At 42.8% G+C, this 16,823-nt stretch overlaps 1 protein-coding gene across 1 annotated transcript in view; it reads left to right on the forward strand.

The window, feature by feature from the left end:
- Positions 1-12,937, forward strand: part of LOC138258580 (C1GALT1-specific chaperone 1-like) — a 76,676-nt gene extending 63,739 nt beyond the window's left edge. The window contains exon 2 of the mRNA XM_069205945.1: positions 11,853-12,937. Within this exon, the coding sequence (XP_069062046.1) occupies positions 11,859-12,812 (954 nt within the window). The 5' untranslated portion in view covers positions 11,853-11,858 and the 3' untranslated portion in view covers positions 12,813-12,937. The remainder of the gene's footprint in view (positions 1-11,852) is intronic.
- The last annotated feature ends 3,886 nt before the right edge of the window (positions 12,938-16,823 follow it).

Consider the following 16,823-nt stretch of genomic DNA (forward strand, 5'->3'; position numbering starts at 1 on the left):
GATTTAGAGCCCACTCTTTACTTACCATTGTTTGGTGTTTACTTCACTCTCTGTTCTTATGTCTTCATTGGTCAGCGGCAGCTGGGCTGGTCACAGTTTGTTGGCCTGTCTCACTCCAGATGGCTATGGGAGGATTTGGGTGTCATTTACTTTCACATATACACACATTTTGTTTTCAGCTTTTTTTGATTGACACACACACATAGACAGCAGCTTGAAGTTGACACATATCACATGAATCACTCTACTCCACACAATGCCACTCTACTTCACTCTTTGATACTCTACTCCTCTCTACACCACACCACTCTACTCTTTGTCACTCCACACCACTCTGTTCTTCAACACTCTACGCCACTTTACACCACTCAATGCCACTACACTCTGAGACACTCTAATCTAGTCCACTCCACTGTACACCACTCCACGACACTGTACTCAACTCTGTGCCACTTTACTCCACCCCATAACTCTATTCCACTCTACTCCACCCTACGCCACTCTACTCCACCCCACGACTCTACTCCACTCCACAGCACTCTGGTCTATGACATGTACTCCACTCTACCATATCTACTCCATGCTACAGCACTCCACTCTATACCACTCCACAACACTACTCCACTCTACCACACTCAAGTCCCCTAACTTTTCGCCATGCTGGTGTACAATAGAGCTTCAACACATTGGAAAAGTCAATAGCTCTGACATATGTGAGAGCTATTGGCTTTGCAAATGCTTTTCTTTCTGTACTTTAAGCCATGTTGCACAGCAGAGCAGGCTCCTGTACAACATTGCTTAAAGTACAGATAAAAAGTGCTATGACACGGCTTGCGCTGACTGGGTCATAGTCTTTAAGCCATATTGCACAGTAGCCCACGCTGCTGTGCAGTATGTTAAAAAAGGCACCAAATGGGACAGTCCACACAACTAAGGTGTCATGGAGAAGGGAAGAAGCAACAACTGGCAGCGGGAGGCAAGATGAGGAAGGTGCAGGAGAGGTGGGTCAGAGCAGCAACAATTGGAAGTGGGGAAAAAAGCAACACAAGGGCAGCGGGGGGCAGCAGCAATAATGGACAGCAGGAGGAGTGAGCATAGGGAAGACGACATAAGGGAGGTGCATGGAAGAAGGGAGCACCAAACATGGACTGTAGAAGGTACAAGCAATTCGAAGGATGTGAAGGGGAGGAGGGAGGGAACATAAATACAACAGATAGAGGGTGGGGCAGGAGCTTGGATGGTGGGAGGGATGGGGAAGGGAACGAAGACCCACCCATTCTTATAAGTGAAAAAAAATACCTGCAGGGACCTGCAGCCTGTGGAAGGAAACTTGCCGTAGACAGCAAGCTGTACTAGGTCCTTGCTCACAGAAGGGACACACACTGGAGGCATCTGGAGGAAGCAAGAATCAGCAGGAGGCACTGACCAATCAAAAGCAACATAACAAAAATTATGAGGAAGCCAACCAATAGTAGGCAATGGTAAGTAATGAACAAGCTGTAAGCCTGTTTTAAGCTTTGTTTTTGGTCAAGAATAGATTTCGCAGACAGTGCATGTGCGCTGTTTGGGCGAAAACTAAAAAAGAAAAAAGAAAAAGATGCTTTTGTAATTTCGGAGGCATCTGCATGCATAATGGCATGTGCTGTTATTCATACATGCCTACAAAGTAATGCAGGTGACGCTTCATTTAGCGATCCAAGATAGATCAATACATAAACAAGCATTATCAAAGCCAATAGGTTGCACCTTTATAATTAAGGCTCCCAGTTCTCCATCTTACTGAGTTTTACAGCTACATACAGACAGAACACAATGCATTTTCCTGTTTGTAATCATTTTTAAATATGAAATAGAAATTGGTTTTTTTTGAGTGATTCTAAATGGCTGCCAGGCCAATAACTGTACAGATTGACAGGTAACGGGGATAAAAAAAAATTGAGGAATTTTAGTAATGCGACTTAAACAGAAGCAGATATGCACTAGGTTAAAACTAAAATGTTCATGTGTTCCTAGAAGTGTATTGATTTATCATATACAGTATGTGTGTTCATGTCATTGAAACCTGTCAGGCATTCAATTAAGAGCATACATTTATCGATTAAATAAATGAGGAAATCTACTAGTTTCTGCTTCATTCTTTTCACAAAACCAAAAATAAATTTTGAGAAATAAAATTGATCAGATAAAATCAGCAAAAACAAAATATGTGTCACAAAACATAAATACCATAAAACCAGGAGTACTATTTATAATGAGAGTGCCGAGCTGCTGGCTTTATCCATAAATATTGTTTTAAAAAAGTAAACCCATATCTTATGATATCTTAAAACTGTTCATCGAATTCAATTCTTCAATCTTTAGAAATGGGATAGTTTATTTTTCAAATACTTTTCACTCAGGAAACTTTGAGCATGATTAAAAAAGAATAAGGAAGTGTCAGAATGTAAAGTGAAATGCTTGCCAAAGCCTAATTTACTTTCCGCAGGATTCAGCAATTTGGTTTCCTGTAGTAGCTCAGGGAGCAGATTTTTCAGCTTCACAAAGACGTTTCATGCTAAGTACACCTTTTGCTTCAGAAGCCAGCTAGGTGAGTGCACGTGATGGCCCTTCCCCCACAGCCAAAACAGTATTTGTGTCAAAGTTTGTACTTTCATGTGGAGGAGATAAGACATAAACAACTCAAACTTTGCATTTCAGTCAGACCCAAGCAAAAATATCCCAGTTGCTGTGCTTTAACAGAGGAAGAGATTTGGAATGTGGGGGGGGGGGGGCGGGGTGATGAAGTGCTGAATGAAAAAGAAATAAGTAGTTCCCTAAATGTGACCAATGAGAGGAAACAAGTCAGCCAATCAAAAAGATTGTAAAGAGGCTCTGGGGATGGGCAAATCAAAAAAGAAAAAGAGGACAGCAAGCCATTGCATAAGAAGCAAGCAAATAAGAGGGACAATAAAGCCAACCAATGGTAAGCAAGGGGTGGGCATAAGTCCACTGTGATGTTCACAATAAGACTTTCGCAACTAGACGGCTTGTTAGGAAAGACATAAAAGTGATAAAAAGTCATTTAAAAATTCTATTTTTAGGGGGTGCAGCAGGGTCGGCAACAATTTGCTTCCTGGTCCTCTCCAAAACACATATAAAAAATATTTTTTTTAATGGAAAAGGTGCTTGGTGTGAGCGGCAATGGACGACTGAGAGAGTGCGGAACAATACGGAGTGGGTGGAGCACGTGAAAGGCAGCTCAAAAGGGAGAGCAACACAGGTGTAAGAGAGAAGCACACAAGCAAGAAAGCAACATTGGGTGGAAGAACGAGTTTGGCAGGGGGGAAAGCAGGAGAGAGCTTGCAACATGAGGGAGACAAACACTGAGCGCAGAGGGGCAAATATTTGGCAGGAAAGCAGAACACAAGGGAAAGAGCTCAAAAACTCATGCGTTCATGGAGAGCTCAATGAAAAGTGATGTGTGGAAGGATATAAGTCAGCTAATCAAAATTATGGTAAAAAGGTTATGTTACAGAGAAGTGACAAACAAAAGAAAAGGAAAGAAGATGATGGAAAGACATGAAATAAGAAGCAAGCAAGAGTGCCAGTAAACCCAACCAATGCAAGCAGTGGGTGGGCTCTAAGGTCAAGGTACGTTCCTGTTATAGCCAAAAAAGGTGTTTTGCATCAATACACCTAAAATCTTTCTTTTAGACGAGATCTAAAAAGTATGAAATGCATCAGTTAATCTTGGCCCTTTTAGTGCATTTCAACTCTTTCTGAATAATACATAAAGGTGTGTTGTGTATTATGGAGTGACAGTGGTCATTGTCCCTTTCCTGTTGTGGTACATATGTAATTGCATCCAAGCATGAGCTGGAGCAAAAATGAGTGAGCTAAATGGTCACTTACACATGCCATTATTGTACTTGGTTGATTAATTTTGTAGTCTACATAGAAATCATTTTGGTATGGGAAGTGACACTTTAGGAATGCTTTTATTGTGTTGCTGGGATATTGGCGCTACACTTAAGTTTGAAGTGCAGGCAAGAGGAGGAGTGAGCTACTGATTCTCAAATGCTGCTGCCTATTAGTACTTTGTGCTTTAAATTAAAGAAAATGTTGACTTACAATTGTAGTTCAAAGAGATGTTAGCTGGAATGTTTCTTATGTGCATAGCTCTTTGTATCAACATAATGCTGCCTTAAAGCAATGAGGGAGGGGTATATAATATGAGAGAAAGCAGAGAGTAAGGGAAGGCACAAAACATGATGGAGTGAAGAAGAAGATGGAGGTATAGCTGGTCTTTTGAAACATTTAGGATCCCACCAAGCCGAGCAACAGTGTTTTACATGTACCTGTCACTGGCATCGGCCCAAAAGTTGGGGAGTGAAAGAAACTCAGAAATAATGAGGGTAGGAGGGATCAAGAGAGGGAAGAAGGCACATTTCAGGGTGATGAATAACAGTGCGAGGGATGGGGATAGCTGAGAATTAGACATAAGGGTGGGCTATTCAAGATACTAGGGAAAGTCCTTGGGAGGTGCGAGGCAGCCCACCCACTTCAGTGTCTAAAAGCAGACCTCCTGGTAGATGTGGCATTCATGGCGTGGTCTCCCCCTGTCTTCCCATGTTGTGACTGTGTGCTGGACTTTGTTTTTGCTGGTTTTGGTACTCTGGGCACTTTACCCCTGCTGACCATTGCTATAGTGCAAGTGCTCCCTGTGTAAATTGTATGTGTAATTGGCATTTCCATGATTGTCATTTTTGATTTACTAGTAAGTCCCTAGTAAAGTGCACTAGAAGTGCCCACCGGCAGTAAATCAAATGCTGCTAGTGGGCCTGCAGCACTAATTGTGCCACCCACATGAGTAGCCCTGTAAACATGGCTCAGACCTGCCAGTGCAGTGTCTGTGTGTGCAGTTTTAAACTCCCAATGCGACCTGGCAAGTGTACCCACTTACCAGGCACAACCTTTCCCTTTTTATACATGTAAGGCACCCCTAAGGTAGGCCCTAGGTAGCCCCATAGGCAGGGTTCAGTGTATGTTTAAGATAGGACATGTACTGATGTGTTTTACATGTCCTGACAGTGCAATACGACCAGATTCGGTTTTCATTGTTGCAAGGCCTATCTCTCTCTCATAGGTTAACATGGGGGTTGCCTTTAAATATCTTTTAAGTGCAGTTTTCATTTGGGAGCAGATTGAAATGTGGAGTTTGGGGACTCTGAAATCACAATTTTAAAATACATCTTTTGGTGACGTTGGTTTTTAGATTGTCAGTTTGGAAATGCCATTTTTTGAAAGTGGGCATTTTCTTGCTTAAGCCATTCTGTGACTCTGCCGCCTTGTGTATTCCCTGTCAGGGTCAGACTGTCAGTTGGGCTGTTTTTGAATCTCCACTAGATAGTGACACAAAGGGAGCTGAGATGTAGTCTGCCTATCCTGATAGGTCATCTGGGATAGAGTGGAGGGAGTAGCTGACACTTATACCTCAATGGGCTGTACCAGCCCTCACACAGTGCAGTCTCCAGCCCCTTAGTGTGTGTGCCAGACCTGGGCAAGGCAGGATCTTGTCAACAACAGACAATTTCCTTTGAGGTTTGCCTACTTCAAAGGCAGAAAGGGGTATAACTAGTGGGCCCAAAACCCCAGATTTTCAGATTTTCAGATTACATCTGGATTCAAGAGGAACCTCTGACAAGGAGAAGAGCTGAAGAGCTTAAGGAGGAGTACTGCCTCTTTGCCTGTGACTGTGCTTTGCTGGTTGGCCTGCAGTTGCTGCTTCTGCCTGAAAGAGGACAAAGACTGGCCTTTGTGGTATATTCCTGATTTTGAAGTGTCTCCAAGGGCTTGGACTGAGCTTGCCTCCTGTTTTTAATTCTCAGGTCCATCAAAGACTTCCTCTACCAGCAACTAGACGCTGCTGAAACTCCTACCCTGCCAAGTGGTGCCCACTCCAGTCCATGGACTCTTGAAAGGTGAAGCTGGTTGAACCAAGGCAGAAATCCCCACACAGAAGCAGTGTGGGGAAAAATTTGATGCACCACCTGTAACGCGGCTGTAAAAATGACACACATTCTGCATCGTGGCTGAGATATCAATGCACCAGCTGCACCATGGCTGGGAAATCGACATCACCTGCAACGCGGCTGGAGAAATTACGCAACACCCGCTTGCGGCTGCTAAAATTGATTCCAGCCCCACGCAGCGCAGTTCCTCATCACCATACAGCTGGATTTCACACGCATCGTCGATGGGTGTCAAAATCGATGTGAACCTGCCTGGACCCGAGGTGCCAGTTTGGAAATCGACGCATCGCTCTCTTGCAGGAGAGAAAAAAAAAACAACACATCGTCTATCTGACTCGAGAAGAAGCAACGCACTTGCAAGTAAGGAATCGATGCATTGCTGATTTTTTGTGCGGCTTTATGTTTGACACAAACCAGGTACTTTGTGTAACATCAATGCATCCATTGTTTACTTTGGAGTAAGACTCTTTTTAATTGAAAAATTCATAACTTTACGTGTCCATGTTGTATTTTTTGTCATTTTGGTCTTGTTTGAATGAGATAAATAGAGTGAGGGTCCCTGCTTGGACAAAGTGCACACTGACTGCCAACCAGAGACCCCATTTCTAACACCTCACATAAGCTCCCCTCACAGCTATCTTTAGCTGAAGAGGGAGCAAGAGAAGAGATGGGCTTCTGAGGTGACGGAGACCATCAGGGTTAGATATGGCATGTCTTTAACAGTTGTTTAAGTGGGTGGGAGCGAGAGGAATAGATTAGCAGGAGAGACAGAGCTTAAAGTTAATAATACTAAGAGCACATATTTTCTGTCTTGGAGTTATTGCTTTCTGCTCAGAAGGGGGGGAACTCTAATTCTGAAAATGAAATGGGGTTGGGATTTATTTTACAGGGCCTATCTGTTGTACCGTTTTGAGCCTGCCACTGTGTGAGATATTAGGGGCCAGGTTTACTAAACTTTCATGTAATGCACGGTAACTTGCAGTGCTGTGTTGCATGAAAGGGAAAGAGCATAAATATGCCATTTCTACAAAGATATAGCACACTTCTGCTCTCTCATAGTGCTGGCATACCCAGCTTCAATGGAGACACCCTTTGGTGCAAGGATGCCTGCATTAAAATAAGAATTGGTTTTGTGCCGGAAGGCATACCTTCCTGCACAAAAGTTCCCTCAATGCATTTTCCTCTTTCTGTGTGCGCTGCAGAATTTAGCACACATAAAAAAACGAAATAATAAGGAGAAAAAAAAAAGATTGTTCTCCTTGTTAGACCATCCTCTGGAAGGAGTAGCAATTTCAGGCAATCCCAGGTTTACAAACCTTTGTAAATCTGGGATTGCGTGAAATCCATGTGTGGCTGGATGGGAATGACTATACTCTACCAATAGAGCGCCTCTCAGAACGAAATATAACACAATACAGTGCAAGTTCAGTGCATTGCATTTCTTTACAAACGCAAATCGCCCCTTGCATGGTTTTGTAGACATCTACTAACATTTTGGATTGGTGGCTGCACCAAACTAGTGGCGCAACCGTGTGGCAAAATGTTAGTAAATTTGGCCCTACGTTCTCTGCACCAGAGCCTTTTCCCAATATATGACAACTCCTGATTTTCCAAAAACAAAATCAATTGTTCTGATTTAGCCCCCTCACTCCGGTTAGAATCTGGCCTCATGTATTCAACATTTTTTCTGAAAGTCTCATGTTATTCCACTACTCAACATTCCTTCCTCCAAAAAGTTTTTAGTCCATGCCTCTCCCACGAACATGATGGAAAAATACAATTCTATCTGTAAAACCATTCCATAGGCTTAAGCTAGTTTTCATGCGCTGTACGCAAATATTTCCAAGCAAGGGATTCCTATTCATTAATCTGCACCTACTAGTGCCCATGGGTATACTACAAACTGGAGTATAGGTTGTGTGCTGTGGTGTACATTGATTTCTAAAAAGCAGGCACAACTGAAGCTACATCACAACCCTCTGACTGCCAGTGGCATTATAAGTTCACCTTCTATCCCAAGCTAAGCCTTTCACCAGTCGATTCTTTCCTGTCCAGTGGCCAGGTGGAAGGAAAGGAGTGTATACTAAAGAACATTATTTTATGATTCTGCCCCTTCCTTCAAGACCCATGAGACAAGGAGTAGTGAGGGCACTATCACGAGTACTAAATGCAAACCAGAGCCAGCACCTTCCACGCCCCAAGAAACTCCAATGAAGGTCCATGTGTGATGTAGGGTTACCATAGATAATACCATGTGCTCAGTTTTCATTACAGCAAATCTATCCAAACATGACTTAAAACTGGCCATGCTGAGAACTACTTTACTGAGCCACTGTGCTTTAAAATGGCCTATTCAGCTGGCCCTGGTGTAACACCCATTATTGCTCTGTCTCATAACTGGATATCGTTGCCATAATGAAGTGCTGTAATACTGCTCGCGGCACCGTGTACTGTGCATATGATATGTGGAGTGCGCTTACCACCTTGGTTGTAAAGTCAATAAAATGGTTTTCAAAACGAAAAAATGACCTAGTCATCATGTAAGGTATAGTCAAGAAGAATGAGTCTCCATTTTATGCATGTCACACGAAGAGCAAAGAGAGTCCCACGCACTACAGTTTTGACTCAGCTCTGGTAATGCCTCCTTCACCACTGTTTGCCGTGTTAGCCCCTCTCCCATAGTTTAGATCTAGATTGCACTCCAGCATGTGGGTCACATTTAGCTACTTGTCGACTAAAAAAAGGGCAAAACGCCTTGCACGCTCAAATTATCGAGGCCATAAATACAACATGAAATATGAAACTAAATCTCCTGGTGGCGGACTACAAAGCCAGGACTGGCTAAGGTCACATGCGACCAGCGGCGGCTCTTCTGCTATGGTGGAGGAGCATAACCTCCCCCCTGCACGAGCAACAACAGCTGCGAAACTTTAATGAAAAGATAATAAACTGTGTTTATTACCCTTTCGTTGTTAAAAGGGAGGGGTCAATGGGACGAGGGGAATGCATTGTGCACTCCCCTCAGTGCGCATGTGTGTGTTTGGCCGTCCGTCTCGGGCCAGCCAAACACACATGCGCACTGTGCTCTCTCCGGCCCAGCACTGTGTTACCAGGCTGGAGAGAGCAGGCACAGGTTCCCAGTCTGCCTGGGAGCGCCCTGGCTTGGCACTCCAGCCAATCCTAACGCTGCTCTGAGCAGCGTCAGGATTGGCCGCATGGCAGGAGCCTGTGCCTGCTATGGAGATGGAGGAGCAGTGGCGCGGCGCGCAGGTACGTTTTTATTTTTTTATTATATTTTTTACTGTAAGGATTTTGTCCCCCCCACGCTCAGCCCTGCCCCTTTAACGTGCAGCGAGCCCTGACTGCATGAGACATGGGGTCACTGTGCAGCTACTGAAAATGCTAAGTGTGTAGTGCTGCATACATTGTTTCTTGTTTGCAGACTTTTGATGTGGAAATGTAATGTAATTTAAGATGGATTTGTATGGAGCTTTGAGGGTAACCAGGCGCCGAAGTGGATTGCTTTAATTCAAATATTGTTTAGATTTGTTTTCTATATAAATTCTACAAGTTTAGTATCAATTTAAAGTTTCAAATTTTGGCCTTGCATACATATCCAGATTTATGCAGGAAAAAAGAGACCATTGATACCAACATGAAAGTGCAGTCCCAGAGCAAGAAATACTGAGAAATATGAAAAAACACACACCAACAGACTGTCATTATAACATGTTAATTCTGTGACTGCGAGAAACCGGAGCTATTGGGTCTATCGGGATTATAATTTGTGAGGTTTTACATGGAGATTTTGGACGCTGAATTTAGCTGAAACCTCCATGTGAAACTCGGAAATACACGGCGGGGAACACCAATTGTTGCACTGGTTTTCCCCAAATCAAACATTTAATTTATTTCCCCGCCCCAGGATTTACCAAGACCCCTAGAAACGGTCATTCCTAAGGGGGAAATTCTAGGAATTTTAATGGTCCTCTCCTAATGCGAGTCACAGTCACGGACGTTGATTCACCGAAATGTCAGGGGTAGCAGAAGTGCCATCACACACCCTTCGACCTCCAGTTTCACTCACATACACATATCTACACATACTTACAAATTCACACTTGGATACACTCTCACATAGACACACTCTCACCGGCAAGCACGCACACAACATACATTTAAAAGCATTTTTTTGGCTTACCTCAACTGCCATGGAAGGGCATATTCCAGCTAAATGTACTCCATTTTCATTGCACTAATAGTGAATAATATTGCATTATTCACTATTAGTGTGATAAAAAATTGACAGAAAACTGTGGCCACGAGGACTAGCTGCCACTGTGTTCCTAAGGACGAGATGCCACCGTGTTCATGGCACAGACGTTGCAACCTCTGAGGCCTGGAGTGGCAAAGGCAGTGCCAGGAGTAGTAAATGGCAAGCCGGGGTTGCAACTGCGACCCCTAAATGACGTTCATGGTCACAGTAGCAAATTAAGTGCAAATGTGTTTTATTTGGCGGTATAAATTGCATATATGAGACGAGCACTTAAGTATTTTTCCCATGCAGTTCACACCTTTTATACTATGCACACCTAGCATCAGGCTGCTTAGTTTTTCACATACTGAAAAATATGTGCCCATTCAATCGTTGGCTCCTCTGCGAAGACCCATTATACGAGTGGTGTTTTTGTACAATCTGAAGGAGCACAGAAGTAATGAGGGTACCATCCACTCAGTCACGTATTTTTAGACTGTTGTAAGCACAGTAGCCCAAAGCTGCTCATTTACATCAGTGCAGATACTGTCCATTACCGGTATTATTCAAGTGCAAATCGGCTATCATATAATGTCATTTGTCACTAGACTTCACCCAGTGCCTCATTATGCCCTCCGGGAACCCGGATGAGAAATCTCTTGGTGGCGGTCACCATGACATTTTATATGATTTTGACCACCAGTTCCCCCTCTCTGGCTACACCTTGGTGCCCAGTCTGCAAGACTAACACTACCAACAATAACCTTAAATTTGGGCAGTCGCTATTTTAAGAGACAGAGAGACTGCCTCCTAACCATAGGCAGCCTTAAATGATGCAGTAGCGTTATGGATCATGGGCCAGATGCATCAAAGATCCGTTTTGCATTTTTAAATAGTGAAATTTATGAAATCGCTCCTTAAGAAATGCAAAATGGGATGTATGAAATTTGCGATCTGGTAGTAGTGATTTCTTAAAATTCGCAATCGCTATTACCGAACCACAATTAGAGAATGCGACTCCATTCATCCCTATGGGTCTGTAGGCCCATAGGTGCGAATGGTTTTGCATTTCCCAATTTGAAAATTCCAGTTAGGAATTCGCAAATTAGGTAATGCAAACCCCAGGTGCTGGGGGCCTAAGGCCACCTCTGTCCCCCCTAAAAAAATATTTGCAGACATGTGAAGCACACACGTGTGCGCTACATGTCATTTTTTAAAATTAATTTATAATGCATTTTTCAAAACTGCTCTTTTAAAAATTGGATTTGGTGGTAAATGCATTTCCTAAATGCCCAATTCGCATTTAGGAAATGCTTGGTACATGTGCTTTGGAAACTACAAATAGGAATTCCCTATTTGTAATTTCCTACTCATACATCTTGAAAGGCATTTTTGCATTCGCAAACAGCCGGATTTTGCGATTCGCACCGTTTGCGAATGCAAAATTGGTTGATACATCTGGCCCCATGTTTCTTATGATCTGTTGGCCACAGCGACTTGTGCTTTACACAGGATTGTGTTTTCCAAAGAAATTGATGAAGTGCATTGATCTGTATGTTAACATTAATCTCATCCTCTAATTTCAGACAAAGATGAATCCTGAATGTAGATCTTTTCTGAAAGGCCTCATGTTCGGGGGCATCTTCTGTGCAGTGGTGACGATGCTCGGGCAGATGGGTACAAGTCACTCACCCAAAAAGCACCACACGCACCGTCACATCCACGCACCCCGCGAGGAAGAAGTGTCCAAACTGTTACTGCCCGAACGCCTTGAACTGAGCCACAGCATTCACGTGTACTGCCTTATCCTTGTAAAGCCAAGAGAGATCACTTATTGGGCAGCGGTGAAGGAAACTTGGAGCAAACACTGCGACAAGGCAGACTTCTTCAGTTCTGAAAATGCAAAGGTGTTCCAGTCTATCTCCCTGGAGACAGACGACGCGTGGAAAATGATGAGAATGGCCTATCAGTATGCATATGAAAATTACAAAGATAGCTACAACTGGTTTTTTATGGTACTTCCCACAACGTTTGCAGTTGTAGAAAATTTGAAGTATTTTTTGGTTTCGAAAGATCCGGCACAAACTTTTTATGTAGGCCATACTATTAAATCTGGGGAACTCGAGTACGTGGATATGAATGGCGGTATTGTCTTGAGCATAGAGTCATTACGTCACCTTTACATGGTTTTCAAGGACCCCGAGAAGTGCCCAGAAGAGGCAGGAATGATCTGGACACTGTCTGCTGATAAACAGCTGGCGATATGTCTGAAGTATGGAGGAATACACGCAGAGAACGGAGAAGACTCCGAAAATAAAGAGGTCTTCAACGCGAAGTCTCTTGGAACTCTTATCCAGGAGGCGATGGAGAGCCACCCGCAGCAGGTGTCGGAAGAGTGCTGCTCCGATACAGCCGTCTCTTTTACTGGAATATCACCCGAACACATGCACGTCATGATGTATGGGGTCTACCGGCTCCGAGCTTACGGACACACTTTCCAAGATGCTCTGGTTTTCTTGCCGCCCAGTGGTTCCGACAATGATTGAAAGTACGTGGACTAGGCTACGTGTGCAATTGTTTAAAGTACATCAACAGACTGACAGAAACAGATGGTGGTAAATTAGTTTTAGAGGTTGTTATGAATATTATGGGGGTTATTACAACTTTGGAGGAGGTGTTAATCCATCCCAAAAGTGACGGTAAAGTGACGGATGTACCACCAGCCGTATTACAAGTTCCATAGGATATAATGGACTCGTAATACAGCTGGTGGTATATCCGTCACTTTACCGTCACTTTTGGGACGGATTAACACCTCCTCCAAAGTTAGAATAACCCCCTATGTCTTTTCTATTCTGGGTATTCCCCTGCTTGTGTTACATGTAATAGCCAATCAGTGAAAAAGTGAATACTTATGATGTGATGCTTAATGTGTGTGATAAATATGAAAAAAAAAACATTTTTATTATTGTGTTCTAAACTTTGAAATCAAGCCTATGTGAATAGATTTGCAGTATTTAATTGTCAGGCGACTTTGGAACAGGCAGAGCAGAATCAAATCTCGGGTCCCAGTTGAAGGTGATGGGGACCGGATGCATTTAGCCTTCGCTCACTGATTTATCTGTGCAGCTGGCCTCATGAGAGGAGAATCACAGACCTTGCAACTTTATTGACCATTAGATCCTTGTTCAAACAGGCATGCAGGTATGTACCATCCATGAAACTCAAAATAGGTTTTATTTTCTGCTGTGTTAGAATGAGGTGACCGCCGAGAAGTAGCACAATGAGGGTAGGATTGACAGAGGTACCACTGCCACCATGTTGGAGTGGTTCTTCTTAATTATGCTTTTGTGAAATGTTGCTGCTGCCGTTTTATTTCTCTTTTTTTGTGGTTATAACTCTCATCATGTGCATTAGATGAGGATTCTGATTTTAAATAAATATTATATATGTATTCCTTGTCTTCTTGTCTTCTCCAGTGTGTAGTTCATTTATGAAAGAAAGCTTGGGGTTCCACTAACTATTCCTGTGGCATTGATCATTACCTGAAATACATCTCGCTCGAATATTGCTCAGTGGGTTGTGGAATGGTTGCAGTACAATTGATTCTGGGTGGCACACTGCCTAAGTCCTTAGTGCCAGGAAGTCTCGAAGACCATCCCCTGTGTTTCCAGAAAAAATCTACATAAAAAATGTACTAAGGTAAAAATAGTGCACATTGTAGTTCTTTTTCAGTATCTAAAGTCATCTTTAGACGAGGTGGAAGTAAATGCAAATGGCAGATTGGAAGTGAAATGCAAGGGATGCTGATGTCAAATCCTCATTAATGTGTAATATTCTAGTACAGCTGTCAGATGTACATTTGCATTCTAGTATGCAGCTACCTTGCCTCAAAACATGCCAGCACACCATTTTAACAAGCAAAGGCAATTAATCTGGTGTTAGCCCCAGCTTTTTGCTTGCCAATCATGGTTGTTTTTTTATGTTTTTTGCAAAACGTTACTGTTGGGGAAGCAACTGTTTCCTCATCAATCTAAAAAAAATGGCTAAATCCAAAAATATTTCCGTCACAAAACCACACATTATCATAGTAGTCCCTGGCACTTAAGGGAACTACTTTGTGGGTAACGTGCTCCTCGTGAAAGTGCAGAATGCAGTCACTCACAGTAAAGTAGACAATGGCTGAAGTGGGCTGGCCCACTAACCCATGCTCTACGCTGTATTGGGTGTGAGACAAACGCGAAAGACACAATAACAGACCAACTGATGACCAGGCCGACGGAAAGCCCCTGTAAGTAAGTATAATACACATGCATTTTTAGTGAAATCAAAAGGCCTTAGCAAACGCCAGAACTTAAAACAAAATTAAAAAATTGTTTTGTTGTGAGCAGAGTCAGATCTGGATAGAGACTGGCAGATTGTTCTCAGGGTCGTGGTAGATCAGAGGAGACAAGATTTTCACATTGGATAATGAGGAGTAGGATGATCTGATGAGCCTGCTGGGATTCATTTATTAAAGATGCACTCTAAAAAGTACACTGCTTAACGACGTGTGTGGTATTTTAAAGAATATCAGACTAGAGTAATCCCATATTAGTCATTAAATGATGGCAAAGTGAGAGATGGCCACAGCCCATTCATATCCCTTCTTCAATGACCCTGATCATGCCCTGCCCATCAATTATGTACCTTCTGCACTACATCCCAGTCAGTCAAGTGCATCCCAGGGTATGCCAACCCTTCATTAATGCCAGTTTGCACTCTAGAGCCAGGGACTACTATGATAATTGTGGGCAGGCCACAAACCTCGGGAATCTGCCATGGTATTTCTTTGTGTAATTTACTGCTGTGTTTTTATGGGGATTCATGCAGAAATATCATATTTTAGAGGTTTCATTTCACAATGTTTGTTAAGGGATGAAAGCCACTTGGACTGTGGTACAGTCTCCACCTTACAGTACAGCACCGCACCATGTTTAAGCATTGAGACTCCGTGTGTGCCTCTCCCGTGGTGGACATGAGCAATGAGCTGGTGGGGCAAGAACCATAACACACTTGGTAGGCAAGGTCCTATCATGTACTATAGTGAAGCCTAAAGAACCTGTCCAGTGAGCTCATGGATTTAAAATACTTTTGGTTTCCACACGTTTAAGCAGGAACATAGTTAGGGAATATATTTTTTGAAGGGGAAATTGGATTTCCAAGCATGGCCATTGAACAAATTCAGAGTTTATTTGCAAATCAAGAGTAGGAGATTTACACAGTGGAAACAGTTTCAACTACACACCCGACATTCATATTTTTTAAACATTTTTATTGGTTACGGTAACAAAATAGAATTAAGTATAATTCAGAGAACGCTTTTCATGCCTTGTTCTGTTACATTCTTCTTAATTCTTCTTATAAGGGACCACAGGACAGATTAAGCCCGAGATTAATTGTGAGACACTAGGAATGACATCAAAATCAGAATGAAGAATATGTGAAGAGTGAACATTATGACATCAAGCGACACCAAAGTTACAAAAGTCAAATAAACCAGACACCCCAGGTTATTTCAGATTATCATTCAACAGGGAGAGAAAACAGTAGTTAGTCGCCCTCTAAATGATCCGAGAAGGAGCCCAGGACGTTTCCTGATAGGCGGTAATCTCAGGGCTTGTCTACACATGTTCCTAATAACTGCTAGTTAAAATGTTGCTTAATTTTGGGGTGTATGTGTATTCATGTCACACAATAAGGGGTAGGGAGGGTTTTATAATCCTCCACACTTCCTCTCGACTATTATACTCAATCCTACATGGGAGGGAAAGAACTCATATTTAGGCAAGAAGCCGGGAATCCTTCCAGATGAGGTGTGACTAAGAGGGTAACAGGTCTTTGTTCTCCATGGGGGCCTGAGAATCGCTTGGACAGAGTGTATATGGTGCTAAACAATTGATAGAGGTTCAATGTCACCCCGTACCAGAACTATATGGATTTGGTAAACAGCTGTATAATTGTGGACCCCACTAGTAAAGGAAAAGAATAGGCAACTGACCATTTAGGTCAGGGTTTCTGTGATAGGTCCTGATGAATGCCACAGACCCACACGTGGGAGAGAGTAAGAAACAGATCGGTCCAGATTCAAACTCAGTAGGACTTATTGGATAATTATTTCCTAGTACGCCCATCTCAGTGCTTTTAACCCAAGGTCTGACTTAGGGAAAAATGAGCCTGGGCTCCAAAATAAAAGAGGCCTCCATTTGCCAAAAAGATAGCTTAAAAAGTGGCCTCCATTTGGAAGTCAGGGCAGTTTTGTACCTGTAAAGACACGGTGCATTTATATGTTTTGCAAAGGCATGAGCAACTGAATGCATATGTTCTTGCTACAGGCTATATTTGTCGTAATACCAGAGGAAAACAAGGCGGTAAGAAAACCACTGCAAGAAGGGACACACGTAAAGCATTTACCAATGATTACAAAGGATTTTTGAAAGGCAAGGCCACGAACGAGTGAAAGTGATGGGCGCGGTAAAAAGCTCACAATGCTTACTAAAGGTCAAAGTGGTTGTGCA

Source organism: Pleurodeles waltl, chromosome 2_1 (assembly GCF_031143425.1).
Source record: "Pleurodeles waltl isolate 20211129_DDA chromosome 2_1, aPleWal1.hap1.20221129, whole genome shotgun sequence".
Taxonomy (NCBI): domain Eukaryota; kingdom Metazoa; phylum Chordata; class Amphibia; order Caudata; family Salamandridae; genus Pleurodeles; species Pleurodeles waltl.